This window comes from Rhagoletis pomonella, unplaced genomic scaffold (assembly GCF_013731165.1).
Source record: "Rhagoletis pomonella isolate Grant_MI unplaced genomic scaffold, Rhpom_1.0 Rhpom_scaffold_00006, whole genome shotgun sequence".
In the NCBI taxonomy this organism is placed as follows: Eukaryota; Metazoa; Arthropoda; class Insecta; order Diptera; family Tephritidae; genus Rhagoletis; species Rhagoletis pomonella.
Genome location: NW_023458560.1, coordinates 63,441,113 through 63,458,491, shown reverse-complemented (window position 1 = coordinate 63,458,491; position 17,379 = coordinate 63,441,113). Strand labels below are relative to the sequence as shown.

General features: G+C 41.1%; 1 protein-coding gene across 1 annotated transcript in view; it reads right to left on the bottom strand.

The window, feature by feature from the left end:
• Positions 1-17,379, bottom strand: part of LOC118742032 (cilia- and flagella-associated protein 44) — a 20,349-nt gene that overhangs the window by 2,029 nt on the left and 941 nt on the right. The window contains exons 2-24 of the mRNA XM_036473999.1: positions 17,319-17,379; positions 17,033-17,249; positions 16,827-16,961; positions 16,408-16,763; positions 16,197-16,347; positions 15,963-16,130; positions 15,732-15,882; positions 15,533-15,664; positions 15,252-15,446; positions 14,977-15,177; positions 11,734-11,831; positions 11,474-11,636; positions 10,631-11,398; positions 10,006-10,554; positions 9,646-9,925; positions 9,350-9,569; positions 7,182-7,829; positions 7,006-7,113; positions 5,409-5,444; positions 2,572-3,863; positions 1,022-1,329; positions 531-953; positions 232-456 (exon numbers count right to left, since the gene is read on the bottom strand). The exon at positions 17,319-17,379 is cut by the window's right edge and continues 1 nt beyond it. Coding sequence (XP_036329892.1) covers positions 232-456; positions 531-953; positions 1,022-1,329; positions 2,572-3,863; positions 5,409-5,444; positions 7,006-7,113; positions 7,182-7,829; positions 9,350-9,569; positions 9,646-9,925; positions 10,006-10,554; positions 10,631-11,398; positions 11,474-11,636; positions 11,734-11,831; positions 14,977-15,177; positions 15,252-15,446; positions 15,533-15,664; positions 15,732-15,882; positions 15,963-16,130; positions 16,197-16,347; positions 16,408-16,763; positions 16,827-16,961; positions 17,033-17,249; positions 17,319-17,379 — 6,885 coding nt within the window. The remainder of the gene's footprint in view (positions 1-231; positions 457-530; positions 954-1,021; positions 1,330-2,571; positions 3,864-5,408; positions 5,445-7,005; positions 7,114-7,181; positions 7,830-9,349; positions 9,570-9,645; positions 9,926-10,005; positions 10,555-10,630; positions 11,399-11,473; positions 11,637-11,733; positions 11,832-14,976; positions 15,178-15,251; positions 15,447-15,532; positions 15,665-15,731; positions 15,883-15,962; positions 16,131-16,196; positions 16,348-16,407; positions 16,764-16,826; positions 16,962-17,032; positions 17,250-17,318) is intronic.

The following is a 17,379-nucleotide window of genomic DNA, read 5'->3' as shown; positions in this document are numbered from 1 at the left end:
TGTTTGTCTGCCCTATATACCCTGCCCGTCTGTCATCAGAGCCCACATTTTTTGGGACTCTAGATGGAGAATTCTAATGTGGATGACAGCTCACTTGGGGAAAAGTAATGTAACAACACTTTTAGGAGGCTTGCAAATAAATAAAAAATGAAATAGAAACCCCTAATCGCTCCCACCACGTAATAAGAATCATTCCCCGAAACATGCTGGGAAATATTTCCCCTTACTTACCTCAATTGTCTGCTTCTGCTCTTTGTGTATTTGCGTGAGCTTCTCTACGTCTCGATCAAGATTCAATTTATGTGGCTGCATCCATTTCTCGAAGTTCTTCTCCTGTGCTTTCAAAATTTTATGCAAAAAGTTCTTCTCCTCATTCAAAACGGTTAAAATATTAAACTTTTCCGCGCTGACTTTTGTCTCACGTATCAGTTCGTTCTCCAATAACGCCAACTCCGCCTAAAAGAGGTAATTAAAATTGTTAAAAAAAAATCTTATCCTTCTAACATCACTACTTCTACGCCAACCCTCACCTTCCTTCTCGCTATTTCTCTCTCGATTTGCCGAAATTCCTCCTCAGCGGACGTTTCCAAATCGAATACATACCTGCGCAAAACCTCCTCCTCCAATTCATCCAAATTGATGATCATACCAAATTTCTTAATAATCTCCTGCTTGATGGCAGCCTCCAATCGTGTGATTTCGCTGCGCATAAATTTAATGTCGGTATTCATGCGACGCAAATGTACTACATTGATACGATGTAGACGTCGAGTCTCCAGTGTCTCTTCATTCAACTGGGAGACACGATCTTTCAGCTGATTCAAGCGTTCAGCATCGAATAGTATGGCACGACTTAAGTCTAAATAATCTTCACCTGGTCTGAAGTGTTGCAATTGATCCATTGACAACACTACACAGATTTTGATTTTGTTCAATTCTTGTTGGCGTTTGCGCTAAAAAAAAAATCGAGAAATAACAGGTACTAAATACTCTAGCTGAGGAAGTAAAAACGCATGCTCACCCGAAAAACCGTTAACGTTTCCTTCTCCTGCGCGTAGACTTCTTCGTGATACTTCATTTTCTTTTGCAGCTCAGCCACATCTGCACGTCGTTGTTCTATGCTTTTTTGTGTCTCTGAGAGCACCTTTTCAAGAGCATGCCGCTCGGAACGCAGCTGAAAAGCCAAGTCGTACGTGCTACGTTCCAGCCCTGCAGGACAGTGACTTTCATCTAACCGTATCGTAGTAATATCCGTTGAATCAATACTTTTGGCATCGGCATCCTCATCCTCGCTGGACGACTCGTCGCTCGAGGAGGACTCAGAAGATTCTTAAAGAAAAAAAGTGTTTTTTTAACACTAAAACAGCATCCACAAGAGGGACAGCGATCATCTTCCACTAGTCTACTCAGTACAACGCAACTTAACTCAATGTATTCTCCTCTACGTCATTGACATTCAGAGATCACACTGACCAGCCTGATTTAGATCAGCCAGAATAGGACTTGAAAAGAAGGCAGCTTCTTTTGTTGATCAAAAAAAAAATCTCCTTGGCTATTGGTCTGCTGACCGGTCGTATCACTTTAGGGAAGCACGGGTAGAGGTTCTTTAGGAGCAGTAGAAACGAGGCTTAATCAGTAAAACACTTACTTTAAGACAGTCCCGAACTGGGAAAGTAGAGACTGAGGTTCATGGCCGCGCGAAACTTTTGTGACCTGAGCGAACGGGTGGACATTAGAATAAGGCGAATGTCCAAATTTTTCAACTGCACTTATTGCCTTGTATCAGGGATGGGAGAGAAGAATGAATGGGAATCCCATTGGTGCAACAACGGACAAGATTGAGATCCTAATTGTGCTTGTATGCTAGTTGAGGACTATTTAAGGATAATTTCGAACTACTCCGAAATGCTTCTAATCCTAAAATTGTCCTGGAGTTTCGGAAAGTACACTGAACTAAGCCCGAAATGGACTTGAAAAAGTCATAAAAATATTCCAAAATCGCCTAGAAATAGTCCCAAACCAGTCCCGAAATGGTACAAATCCCGGAATAGTCCTCAGCTAGAGTCAAATGGTCCTGAACTCGTACCGAAATCGTCCTGAATTAGTAAGGACCAGGTCCCGAAATAGGCCTTGAAATGCCCCGAAACAGTTGGAAAATCATAAACTTGTCCCAATAATCTCGGACATGTCTTGAAACGGTCCGGAAATGGTTCTATATTAGTCCCAAAACGATCGCGAATTAGGCCCAAACTGGTCCCAAAATAGTTCCTTAAATGCTCCTGAACCAGTCTTGAAATGGTCCAGAACTAGTCTCATAGTGGTGCTAAAATATGCGTAAACGGTTCAGAAATCGAGAACTAGCCCCGAAATGTTCTCAAATAGCCCGGAACTAATCCAGAAATGATCATTTCCACACACAAGAAGTAATTACATCTTTCCTGCTGAGTTACACAAGAAGTAGCAGCAAATTTTACCCATACCGAGAGCTAAGATCTTTACACATCTTTACTTGCCGAAGCTTAAGACGTCTCACAAAAGGAAATCAAGATTTTTTTTTATTGTTACACTCACCATCATCAGCCTTGGGTGGCTTTGGTGATCGCCATTTCTTTTTGAATATGCGCCGCAAGAAATCGAAGAATTTATGCCCCTTGCAGGTGGTCATGAATTTCTGCTGCACCGCTATTATTTGCTCGTTTAATCTATCGACATTCTTTTTGCTCTCCTCGATTTGCCGTTTTTTCGAATTGATCACCGCCTGCATTTCGTTGCGTGTCTTCATCGCCTCATCAGCATTGTTTAGCAATTGATTTTCGATCTCTTCGCTATCGCGTAATATATTCAATTCTTGATTCAAAGTAATACTATAGCAGTGCATGAACTCAGCTTCGTACGAAGCTCTACAACGTGTTGCTATCATTTCCGCCAGATCCTTATCGAACTCACTAATACGATTTTTCACCTTCAACACTATGCCACTCTGTTCATCCAGCAAATCGATTAGCCATTGATAGCGCGCCATAGACAACCATGGCGCAAAACCGTCCTCGTTGCGCTCGAAGAAGTCTGGTTCAGTAAAACTGGCATAATCATCGAGTTCTGCGAGTATAGCACTAATATCCGGCAGCTCGTCCACTTCATAGGCATGCAAAGATTGGTGTAACGAGTGTTCGATCTTATCGCGCGCCGTCACATTCTGGTCGAGTGACGGCGGTGGTGGTGGCTCCGGCAGTAAGTCATCAACTTTCTTCTCCAAATACAGTATATCTTCGATTTCTATGCCACAGCCTGGCTGGCAATTCTCCTTGAGATTACGCTCTGGATACTCAACGTTCATTTCAATATTTCCTATGGAAATCAAATACTCGCGATTTACGTGTGGTAGAAATGAGTGCAACTGTTCCAATCGCTTACGCGACTCTTCTATATACTTGTAATACTCCCATTTGCGTTTGCGCATTTGCATAAGTTCCTTATTGAAGCGATCTAAAATGAGAAAATGTGCTTGCCTTGCATTCACCACTTCAATGTATTTGTAGGTGAGATTTTCGTTGACTCGCGGCTCATAGTCGTAGCCAATTTTCAGCTTGTAATCGCCAAGATTTTTCTCCGCTTCGGCAATTTTAAGCTCATCATGCGGATGATTCTTGTTCGGATCGGGTTTACCCATTTCCATCCGCTCCCAATTATATATACGCTCGATTTCGTGCAGTTGGCGAGAGCGATAGCGTCGCAATAGGCGGAGCATTTTCTTGCTAAAGCGTGGTATGATAGCATTCGGATTACGACCGAAGAAGAAGTTCTCCTCACCCAGTTCGGGCATACTGGGCTCCTTCTCCTCGGCAACGATCGGTTCAATGTATCTGAGGAGTGATAAATGTTGTTTATGTAAATATAAAGTGCCGTTATTTTAAAGGAAAATGGGTGCTGAAAAGTAGAATATACAAATTACTTGAGAAGACAGAAAATAGTGCTTATGCTGTACGAGTTAAAATAAGTTTCTCGTCAAAATATATACATACGTAGGTAGTACGTACATACATATATCTACCGTGATCTCTAAAAATTCTAAACCTACTTATGTATGTACATATATTAGTGTACATTACTCTTCATACAACAAAAAAATATATACGGCCTTATCCTGAGTTTCGCCCGAAAACAAAATTCACCCGAAAATTTTTTATTCCTCCCATAGTAAATATATGGAAACCAAACGTGAAAGTGAACCGATCCGGGGAAAATTAAACTCATGATAAGGCTGATACTTACTCTGCCTCATCCTGAGTTTCACCAGAAAAAAACTTCACCCGAAAATTTGTCATCCGCACATAGTAAAACCATGGAAACCAGGAGTGAAAAGTGAACCGGTTCGGAGAAAATGAAACTCATGATAAGGCTGACTGTTTTTTCTTCGGAAATATAAAATTTATTCGCCTTATCATGAGTTTAATTTTCCCTGAATGCGGATGAAAAACTTTCGGTGAATTTTTTTCGGCCGAACCTCAGGACTTTAAGACTTCCGCTAAAATATTTCGGAAAAAGTGTTAGCATTTACGTGAGTTGGCCTTATTTGAAAATACCTCTACAAATCATTTTTTTTTAAATAAATAAAAGTAGTTTTAAGAAATATTTTATCCAAAAAATCACCTCAGATTAGAGATGTGCGATTAATCAATTAATCGAACAAGCTGATTAATCGAAACCTGATTAATTAATTAATCAAAGAATCGTAATTTTTTATTAAGGAAATTAATTACATTTTAATTAATCAGAATCTAATTAATTTTATTAATCAGAAAACTGATTAATCATAACCTGATTAATCAGAAACCTGAATAATTTCTGCTTTATTTTTTTTATGTAGACAAAGTTTTATATACATACATACATGTATATTTTTTTCATTTCAATGAGCAAAATAATAATGTGCTCGTTTCGCATTACATTTTTGTAAATAAGAAAAATATTGTATTATATAAAAAAAAATATCATTTGTTTTGAAAGCAAACTCGACATATATGAGCAAAGTAATTCAGATTTCAATAAATTTTTTATGATTAAATCACGTTTTTTGATCAGGATTATGATTAATTAAAAAAATATTTATTTGATTAATCGCACATTCCTACCTCAGATGATAGAAGATTTATGCTTAAAAGATCCAAGTAAACATATTTAAAAATTTTACCAAGATAATTTTTCATTAATTAAATATTAATTTCATTGGTGCACTGCGGCACACTTAAATATTTTTGTAATATTCAGGCTCGGATGAAGTAAATAGCGAATGCCCTTTAGAATTTTATTTTCGTTTTACTTTCGTGAGTCAAAAAAAGAGTGCATATAATCTAGTGCACCTATGTATATTAGTTCTAAGAAACTAAGAAATAAAAGTACACTCTTACTCTGTTTGTGTTGTTGGAAGCTCAGTTTCCTCATCGCTTGGTAAGCATTAATAAAAAAAAATAGTTAAGAATAACATAATTACGAATTTCGAAAGCTCATCCTCACGTCAATAAAATATAACATACTTTTAGGGAGGCATAACAATGATAAACTGTAAAAAATATATATAGGAGGAATCAACCTTCCAGGGCTACCGTTAGTTGTTGTCATATTCATCATCCGACTGGGAGAGCCTAGGGCAGAAGAACAGTGCGGCGTCGATGGGTATTGACCACAAGACCCTGGCTGCCAGGCGCGTCTAGTTCAGTGGTGCACACGTGAGCCAAAGGTCGTTTTGTTGAATACACACATACTGAGACAAAAATTTTGCGCTTGTTTTGGAAGCTGTGTCAGCGCTGTGCAACCCTGGTCTAGTTGGATAAACATGTCGGGCATATGTTTGTCCCCACGTGATTTAGACAACAGAGGCGGCTGTTAAGGCAGCTACACCAGCCCGATTACAGTAATTCCGTTTCCTCGGTGGCTATGATTGATGAGCGGCCGCCATGAACGTTCTCATCACGGCAGTTATGAGCTTGTTTCGCGCTATGTCGCGGTGTATATCGGTTAATGGTTTGTGGCGTCGTCCTTCCAGCCGAAAATATGCCTTATGTTGTTGTTGCTGTTGTTGTAGCGGCTACAATAACCCCGCCCAGATAGGCTAGTCTCTCAGTCATTGTCGCCAAGCTCAACTAACGGGAGAACCCAAGACGCGTGCAGCTTTTATAGGGTCCGTCCATAGGGACATAGGCCTCAGTTGAGTGGGGTTTTGAGGGCATGCAAAGAGATGTTTCGAATCGTGGCGTGTCTCTTTCTGCATGCCGGGCTCTCATTGGGCACATCCGCATCTAGCCTGCTCAGGTACGAGTTGAACCCGCTACAGCAGCCAGAGTGAAGTTGGGCTATTGTGGCCCGAGTCTCCCGAGGCAGACGAAGCTCCGTCTCATCCACGTCAGATGGTTGTGTGCCCAGAACGGCATTCACAGTTCTGGCGTCTATGTAACTTGAGACCAACTCCCAGTGAATGGGACTCAAGGCCTGTCGATATGCTGTCCGGTCCAGAGGTTGCTTTATGAACCTCTGGACTTCGTATGTCAGTTCATATGGATGCCTTCTGACGTGCCTTGGCGAAGGCTACTCTGCAAGCAAGTGTCTGTTCGGGGGTCCACGTCTGTGGCTCCCTACTAAGAATTGTTTGCAGATACATACCTTCTCATATGTCTAGGTAGTGGTTCGCAAGGAAACAAAGTGTTAATTGAATGGTGTACCACTGGAAAAGGACATTTCTGTGAAAATCATCGCCGATGCGGATTCCTATTCGTTGTGAAATGAATTCCTATCGCTTTAATAACTCCCAGTAGTGACGAGGAAGTGACATCGTGGCGATAGGTATAAAATTCTCTTCCAATGACTGACAGGGAACTTAGTTCCTAAAAAAAAAATCGTTTGTGTGTTGGAAACTTTTAAGTAAAACTGAGTGTGGCTGATGGAATGCCAGCTTCTTGGTTTACCACGTTCTTTGATGCAACTTTATAGAAAACACACCATTGCGCTTACCTACGCTTCGCTGCCTCCAGCAGCAAACGCTCCTCGATCTCATCCTTGATTTTCTCAAATTCCTCTCCAAGTTTTTCTACACGAAATGAGGTGACCCTTACATCTTTGCTGAAAATAATTTAATTATTTTGCAATTACGATTTTAAATCAAAGCAAATTCCAAGCTTTACACTCACCTAATACCGCTCACCGTAAACGGCACATGTTCTAATTTCTTCAAAAAATGATTATACAACTTATTTTTACCAACTTCAGCCACCTCCAGGTCGTAGGCCAAATCATCGCGCACATCATCCAACTCCGTTTGCAGCTCATCCTTGATTTGTTTAGTTATGCGTTCGTCCAGAAGCAGCTTGCGATCCGGCAGTTGCAACTCCTCTTCCAAAGGCAACATATCGCTTTTGATATCATTGAATTTCACCTGCAATTCACCGATTTGTGCCAACACTTTTCGGTTATGCGCTGCGGCCGCTTCCTCTTTGCGTTTAATTTCGGCATAGATTTTCTCCTGTTCCAATGAAGGATACTCTGGATCGTCTATATCGTCAGCATAAAAATCTTTTAGCAGAGCATACTGCACCACATCCAAAGGACCACCCTGCACCACTTTGGGTCCATGCCACTTGTAAGAGAAAATATTGCCATCATATCCAACGCTAAACAAATATTGGCCATCGCAGCTGGTCAAAATGCGCGATATAATTCCATTGTAGGAATCGTGCATGGCAAATAGACGATAATCGGCTAAATCTGTGAAATCGTTGGCAGTTGTACGATTGATGCGCAATTTTCCATCTACCAAGCCGAAAATCAGGTAATCCTCACTGGAAGAGAGGAGGGAAGAGGAGAGAAAAGTATTGCAATATCTGTATAGGTAAGTTATTACTTTCGATATAATTATCGGAATATATATCGATATCGGTACACCTGTATATCGCTATTTTTATCGGCATACATATATGATGTCGAAGTTGATAAATTTACCGATGGAAATGACTTTCTTACTACAAGTGGATCTTGTTGTCGATGTATTTATCGATATAATTAAGACGATATTTATCGATATATTTTATCGATAAAAGGTAGTCTCCACTGGAAGAAAGGTGGGAGGGAAGGGAAGCCTATCGATATAATTATCACACTATATATCGATATCGTTATCTGTATACCCATTTATTGATATCAACCCATTTATCAGCTGCCCGGCATGATATCGCCTCCATAGATGTGCGCTGGGCAACGACCAACAACCAAAGCTTCTACCCGTCGAACAGCCACAACTCCGAAAACCGCACATTTACCAACATACAAATTTTGCTCCCCTTCCACCCCATCAACAGGATGAGCAATTTAATAGGTTTGCGCCTCATCGGCGCTAGGAGAATTCCCAAGGTTGGTCCTGAGACCAGGAAAGTAGGCGGATCTTGTAGAATCTTATAGGCTAGAACTGTGGCAAAGAATATGCCAGTGCTTGTCCACCCTTCCAGAATAAGCATCTGCCCATCAAATACCATCAACACGTATTCAAAAAGATAAGCAAGGGTCTGAAACAACATCGATCCTGTGCTAACTCGTCCCTTTCATATCGGCCGAGGCGGTTGTTTATTAATTCATTATCTGTGCGAACGCCTGTTATCGGTCGAATTCCGCAACTCTAATAGCAAACCACTTTGGGGGATCCCAAGATGACATACTACATCCGACACAGGGCTAAACTCGCGCCGCCATCAGCTGGAGTAACCTTAGTGAGTTACTCCGACGACTGTACTATCTTGGCGACAAATACTGGCTATCTCTTTGAACTTTCTGAATTCTTGACCGAAACCTACTAATTTCTGCGGCTACATCTTTAACCACACTCTTTACAACATGGGCAAAGGAGGTCAGGCTAAAACTCAATGTGAATGGTGATGACCCAATTAGCCGACGGTATACCACACCAAATGTGGAAAGTCACGTGCGATGCCCCATCAGGATTTTCTGCGAACACAACCGCCACTGGCATTAAGCTTTGTCGAAAGAGATAAGGTCCTCAAGCTACCTACAGGCAGTATTTGGAGTGCGGATAAATAAGCCTTGCTGGTGAGTTAAGAGACCATTGGAGGGCAGGTAGGTATGATAGATCCAGCACGGGTTTAAAGTCTCAGGCCCTCTGAGTCGGTTTCAAATTCAAACTAAAAAACTGGTCTTACAGACCTATCTAAACCAAATGGACTACAAGGAGCTTGATCCACCTTTATGGAGGCAAGAATCACCTTTATGGAGGCAAGAACAGAATGCCAATACTTCTCAGTTGTAATATATCAAAAGGATCAGCTTTTCGAAGAAAGTTCTGCCTACTTACATCGTCAAATAAGAGTGTATTTCGCAATCATCGCCGTCCGCTATTATAGTACACCTGTAAGGCTCCGCATAACCAAATATTAGCTCATAGATATAACCAGCATCGAAGCCAGCCATCGAGGTCCACACAGTGTCATCGCGCGTATAGCGGAGCCAAAGCACTGGATTGGGCGCAGCAGGTATATGTAAGGGTTCCTCCTCTTCTTCGGGCTCAGAATCGGCTGCATAAAAGTGAAGAGCAAATAAAATAGCGAATTAATAACTTTTCTCAACTGAAGGGGGTTCTAAAGCATTTACCCAACGCCGTTTCCATGTCAATTTGCAAGCCCGGATTGGCAGCCTTCAATTTTTCCACTTCCGCCAATTTGCGTTGACGTTTCTTCTCCTTGCGTTTCTTGATTTTCTCACGCTTTTGATCACGTCTTATGAGACTTTTAACCGATACAAAGCGTGTCGACTTCATTTTCTGCGGATCGGTAATGTTGTAGGAGAGAAATGTTTGCTCGTCTGTGACGCGGGCGGGTATTTGGTATTCGTATACCTCACCAGTTTTGCAGCCCATCAAAATTGTGGAATACTGCAGGTTTCAAAGAGTAAACAAGTACATAAGAAATTTTCAAAAACCGAAAATAAAAAAATACGCTTTCGTTGAAGCACCTCATCGTTCTTCCAGTTGAAACAATTCACCACAGCATCGAGCACCACAAAACCCATTGGTTTCAAGCACATCATATTATTCTCCTTATCTTCAATGTTATACACAAATATGGACTTGTCCATGGAGGACACGACTAGGCAGGTATGCCTCGGATTGACTGTCAATTTCGTGATGGCACCAATATGCGCCTTAATAGCGCGCACCAAATGCAACTCCACTCTCTTTTCATTGCGCAAATCCAACACCAATTGACGTAGTATGCCATCCTCGAAGCCGGCGACTACATCCATACCCGTACTGGATATTTTTGTCGAGAACCAATGCAAATCGCTGCCGCTTGAAATAAACTTCTTCTCCAGCAATAAAGTGTTGCGTACATAATCGAATAGGAAGATCTTGCCATCCTCGCCTAGCGTCATTAGATGCGTTGAAACGGGGCTTGTTTGTGCGGCAAGCACTTTGCCGCCATGACAGCTATACAGCTTTTTTGGCTTGTTGGGTACGTCGTGGGTATTGAGATCGCAATACCAAATACCGCCATTGCCATCCTGCATAGAGAAAAACGAATAGAGAATGGACAAACAGAGGCGCCTCTCTTAAATCCCTACACCCCAGCTAAATTACCTGCGCATAGTAGCCAAAATCATTGCTGTCGAATGGTTTAATCTTCTGCAGCCCACGTATCTCACAATCGCCCACCTTAAACTCATAGATCGGCTCGATCTCGACGAAGCGATCGTCGTCCGGCGGATCGGCTAGATCAACTGTTTCCCAATACCAAATACGTACATACCCATCCATACCCACAGTCATCACTTCACCGTTCTCCATGGTGATGCGTGTAATTGGCTTTGTGTGACACGGTTTGCGTCCCTTGCGCGTAATCTCGAACTTAATCAGGCCCGCTTCCCACAACAGCATATTCCCCCACTCACAGCCTGAAATGATATTCTCATCGGGCAGCATATAAATTGCATAGATGTCACTAAAATCCGTTTTGCCAAAGCGTCCCAGCTCGCCTTTCAATTTCAAACCGGTAAAGGTGTTGGCCATTTTCCAAAATTTTATGTGACTCAGTCCGCTTGAAGCCAAGAGTATCGGATTGAAGTGAGAAAAGTGTACGTGCTGCACATTATTCTGAAAGGATTTGGAACGCAGCACCACATGGCCGCTTTGCCAACGCCAAATGGTGAGCATAAAATCTGGATAGCCGGCTTGTGAAGCGAATAGCTCGCCAGTGGAGTTATATGAGCCGCAGGTGAAGCAAGACTTGGCCGCATTCTCCAACTTGATGCGCACCTCGTGCGTGGGATATTCGTAAATGAATATAGTCGGCGTTGCACCATTCTCCGCAACGGTGAGCAAGTCGATGAAGTCGGGATGTTCATTGCGCTGAAAAGTATGCAGTTTATTTTTTTTTTTTATTTTGTAAAGGAAGTTACGTCATTTTGACTTTGAAAGTTATACCGTTATAAATCCAATGCCGCCACCAAACACCGATTTGCGAAATGTAACTTTGCGCGTGGGTATGTCAAAGTAATGCAAATAATCACCGGAAGCAAAAACCAATGTACTGTCATCGATGAGCACCAAATTGAAGAAACGCTTGCAATCATAGCCAAAGGAATGGCTGAAAGTAGTTATAATTATTTATCTACATTCATACATACATACAGACATATGTACATACATACATAATTTACGAAAAAATACATCAAAATACTTACCGCAACTCTAAAATATCATCGCCAAAGGAGGGCTCTTTCTTTGTTATTACTTCCGCTTCATCTTCATTTTCCATTTCTTCTTGCTCGGACATGTTTAACTATTTTCGAAACTAAAATTATTTTCTTGTATAGTTTTTTTTTTTTTGTAATAAAATAAATTCCTATTTTATTATTGCACAAAATATTCATTGACACTGGCGAATGAAATTGGAAGAGAAGTGCTATGAAACTCCGAAATTGGTACAGGGAAAGTTTGTTTGCGCGTTGCCAAGCAGTTGTTGCTTTCTGTTCAAAAACTTGTTAACTTGTTTAAAGACTTGTTCGAGATTATTTCGGGATAAGCGCCCAACTTTTTCGACTGTTTCGTGGCTTGTTCAGGGCCATTTCGAGATCATTTTGGACCTGTTGAGGACCATTTTTTAGACCATTTCAGGACTAGTTCTGGACCTCTTTAGCCTAGTTCACGACTTGTCAAGACTATTTTATTTATTTTGGGACTAGTACGGGTTCAATTTAGGTCTAGTTCAGGACCTTTTGGGGACTGCTTAAGGACAATTTCGGGAGCAGTCCAGGACCATTTCAGGAACATTTTGAGAGAAGTAAGGAACCATTTCAAGACCGTTTCAAGACTTGTTCGAGATCCTTTCGGGATAAGTTCACGATTTTTGTCATAACGACTTCACGACTACTTCAGGGCAATTTTAGAACTAGTTCGGGACCATTTCATGGTAGTTCGAAACTATAGCTGAACTATTCACGAGGTGCTTAAGAAAAGGTCGTGTACGGACTACGACAAAATTATTAGAATGAAATTAAATTAAATTAATGTTTAATTTCTAACCTAACCTATTTAAGTATGTACATAAATGAATCGCCCAATCCTTTGCCAAGTCGTACACAGATGTTTACACATTAAATTCACGAGTACCTGGTATTGACGCCCTTTTTACGAGAAGGAAGCATCGAAAGTCTTTACCCGTCAGTGTGGGACTGTAGCTCGAACTAAACCTCCTGCTGTCTAAGTACCGATGCCCCGGTACTATAGCAAGTTCTGCCACGTCTTGCTCTTAGGGAAAGACTTACTTTTTTAACTATTTATTTATCTCTTAGAGTTGACATGCAAATTCCCCACGGTTTATGAGGAGCGGTGCCGGAGAGACATTTCTTGGCCAGATATATGTAAATCTGGGTCGTATTGGGCAGGCGTTCAGAAATGAAGAGTTTCAAGCCCGTGTATGTAGGCTCCCCACTTACGCTTAGGTTGCTAGATTTCGTGTTCGGCAGACGGTCGGAAAGGACGTGTTTCAAAACCATACTGCTTTATCGGTTGGAAAACCTAGGTTCCCATCCACTTCTGCGCTTCGGATCAAGTTTGTTCACTGGTGATACGCCACTGTCTCTCCAAACCCCTTAATTGTTTCAGAATTGAAGATTGTGTGTCGCTGGTTGATATCCATTCGTCGGTCCCTTCTGACTATCAATCTCAATTGGTTCATCTTGGGTACATGGTGGAGGTCTTCTTCCACACCACTTCCGCAGTAGTCGGCGATGGGGTCCCGCTCATGTTGGAATTTGAGCAGGTATGCCTTAAAGGAGCAATGTACGCTGAGGAACTGGCTCAGATAAAAATCTACTTCGTCGTACGTTCTAATAATCAGTGTTGGTATGCAATGATAAGTCTAATGACCCTTAGTCGTACTGTTCGACGTGTTTTGCCCCTCCGGGCTCAACCTCGTTCTATTTGAGCTAAAGCGTGGGGGGCGGCTGCCAGGAGGGTCGATTCTTTTGCCACCGTTAGACATCGACTACGAAAGCTGCTTTGTCCGACACTGTTCTGAAGGCGCTACAAACTCGAATAAAATAATTGGCTTTTAACCACAATCGCCAAGAGTAAACACCTGCGCTGTTTCCTTGCCTCTACCCTTCCACAGAAATCATTTCAAACCAGGCGGTCCTGTACTGTACATTTTTACAGATTAGTCCAACTATTCTAGCCATCTCCTCAACTCGTGAGGCTGATTGCTTTGAACCACTTCGCCTATTCCTACAATCTCCGAATCAATCCTACCACTGTAAGGGTTTAGACTTTTGCAACAGCCTGCCTGAACTTGTGTTAGGTTGGTTCTTGGTTCCCTTTGGAGGCCGATTTCGTAAGCAGTTGGGTGTTGGTAGAAGGATATGGGTATGGTGTATATGGCAGTTTCCAACGAGTCGCTGTGAAGTCAGTTTAGTCTTGCAGGCATTCCTTGCGGCTCTGTGGACTTAGCGTATAATGAGTGTCTTTAATTTGACTGATATGCTTTCCAGCATGTCGCAGTGGTAAGCGTTCTGCCAACCCTTTAGGTTATGATTGGGATTGTTTGGTCTATGAACAAAACCCGCTCGGATAAAAGCATTTGGTTTGTTTAACTCCAACATTTCCGCTGAATGAAGCTGATCTTGGTACGACTTCAGCAGCCCCACTCACACTGGATTAGCTTAATTTAATACAGACCGGCCGATGGCTTCGCATGTGGCTAACAAAGTTCTAAATGGGCTTCCAGCTAGCGACTTGAGTCCCATGTTCTTGCTGTGGAGATTGTTGTAGCGAGAGGAGGCATTTTGGGTGCGATTTAGGTCTCACCGACCTCTAAGTCAATTTTTTGCTGGGTTGATGCTTTCAAGTTTCCCCTATATATGTACATATATAAAAAAATAGTACCATGAAATGCTAACTTAATAGTTTTGAGCCAATCGTGGCTAGTAAGCCTGGAGAGGCCTAGCAGTAAGCGGAGTAGACTTGCGGATAGGTGCTACTCCGCGCACAAAAAAATATTTGGGATGTAAACTTAGTTGATGGTCCTTGGTCTGCCGAATATAGAAACGATCTTCGTGAGATAGAATTAGCAGTATTTAGAGAATGTGCCTTAAAATATACAACATGAAACCAGTAAAGTTGTCATTCGTCATCGACTTCTGATGAATGATTATCTTGAGAAATTGCATGCAGCCAAATTAAAATTCCAATAAAATCGCTGAATAATAATACGACTACCTACATCTATATTGAAAATATTAAAAGCTTTTAGATACATTCAAAAAGGTTTAAACTATTTAATGACAAAACATGTGAGTACGAATAGAATCCTTAAGCAATAAAATGTACTTAAATTTGTTGTTATAAATGAGTACTCTATAATGGTAGCATTTAAAGGCATATAACACGCTCCCATGCGCTTTCCCTTTTTCACCCCTTCAGGATCAACACATTAAATCCTTAAAATCATCATCATCCATAAATAAATCTTCAATATTTTCCAACTCCTTGCTCAAGTCTAAATTTTTCGCTGTAGCAATTGTGGCACTTTCATTCTCTTTCACTTCTTTATTTGGCTCAACACTAACATTCGTGGTCGGCTGGTTTTCCATCTTCACAGGCGAGAAAAAGTCTTCGATTTTGTGCGACTGTTAAACAAAGAATTTTTACACATACAAGTTAAAAACTAAAGTTGTTTTAAATCAAAAATATGCGCACCCACCCCCGTTGGCGCTGCAGTATGCGTAGCATCTTGTAAATTTTCACAAAAGAGCCCAGCTTTATTTAATACATCCTGTTTATTTTTCAACATATTCCAAATAATATCGTCAGCGGTTTTAGAGGCCATTAAATAACGACAAATAATCGGTTTATTCTGGCCAATGCGATGGGCGCGACTTTCAGCCTGCGCCAAGGTCTGGTGAAACCAAATAGAAATTAAAATAAAAACTCAAATTTAGTTAATCTTGGCATAACCAGCATGCGCGAAATATGTCAAATTACACTTGGATTCCAGTCCAACTCGGCAAAAATAATCATTTCAGCTGCGGTCAGCGTGATGCCTGCATTACATGCGCGCAACGAAAGCACAGCCACCATGCAAGACGACTTTGTTTGAAACGCGTCAATGTATTCCTGTATATGGGATAATTTATTTAGTATAGATGTACAATATAGCCTTCAAATTTATGCGAAATCTTACCGCTCTAGCTTCATTTTTGGTGCTACCATCAATGCGTATGAAATTAACATTCAATTGGTTTAAGCAATCAGTAATGGCGTCCAACATGACACGATGATGTGCGAATACAATAAATTTTATCCTCTCTTTGACTAAATTTTTGAGATACGCACTTAAGGTTGTTCATTAGATAGAAAGAAAGAAAGATCAGAAAGAAATGATCAGAATTTCGAGATTTGACTTGCAACTTACCAAACAGCGCGCGCTTTAACCTCAGCAGTTGTTGAATAAAATCTCATAAGGATCTGCTCGCGCTCTCGCCCTACGCTTGAGGAAAAATCTTTACTAAGCGTCTCTAAATCATCACATGTGTCGTTATCTTTACAGCCAATAAGCGCTGGATCCAAAACAACTGTTTCGCTATAAGAAAAATATTAACATTTTACCATTCAAATACGAATAAATGATAGCTCTGAGTCCACTCACCGTTGTTTCTCAGCCAACTGCGGTAGCACAGCTTCCTTTGTGCGACGTATCATGAATTTCAACTTCAGCACAACATTTAATTCCTCTAGATTCGATTGACCCGTAGCATCCCAACCGAATTGTGTTTGTTTGCCATCACAGTAGCGAGTGGCTGTTGGGCAGAATAAAAGATTAAGCAACACTACACTCTTCATTTAATAATTTTGCGTACTAAATTCCATAAATGACATGAACTTGCGATCGATCATTTGAATTTGGGTGAACAACTCCAAAGGCCGTGAAAGCGCTGGTGTGCCTGACAGCATAAGAACATGACGCGCTTGTTTCGTCAGACGCTCCGCTACCATAGCACATTTAGTTTTTGAATTCTTTAAAGTGTGGGATTCATCGAATATTACAAATCCAAATTTATGGTGGACTAACTGTTCCACATGCCGATCCATCATATTATAACTGGTAATAAGCACTTTTGCATCATCCAAACTTTGTTGATTGTTGGTTAGAACTTGTATATAATGAATCGGTATGCGAGGTAATAGCTCGCGTATGTGTGTTGCCCAGGACTCTCTGGAAAGGAAGTGTCAATGTAATATGTATGAGTAAGAAAAGAAGAAATTTACGCTTCTCTACCTAATGGAGGCTGTTGTGCATATAAGCAGTGGCCAAGATTCTCTATAAAAGTCAGCTACTGCCAGTGCCTGATACGTTTTACCAAGACCCATTTCGTCACAAATCATCAAGCGACCATGGTGCGCTATAGCAAAGCTGTGAAAAAGAATATAAAATTATATCTGAGTAGATAAGATTTGTGTCAGTTGATCTTTAATTGAACTCACCAAACGCCATCCTGCTGAAATGGCATCAGTTTTTGCCCCAATTTCGGTTCAATCGAAGACAAGCAGGAGCGTTCGATTTCCACAGCTGGCGTGCGACAAACCGCAATTACGCTTTTTGGTATAGTGCCAATAACAACTTCTGGATTCATAGCAGAAACGTGATCTTGCAGTAGTTGATAGTCATGCAAACCAAAACTCCAGATATGTTTGGTACCATCTATAAGGAAACGTAATACAGCAAATTAAAGTTCAGCAATTAAGAATATTTTAACTAAGCGCTACAAACCATATCCCTTCGATGGTATACTCTTGAATACATCAATCAATTTGGCATGGAAACATGAAGG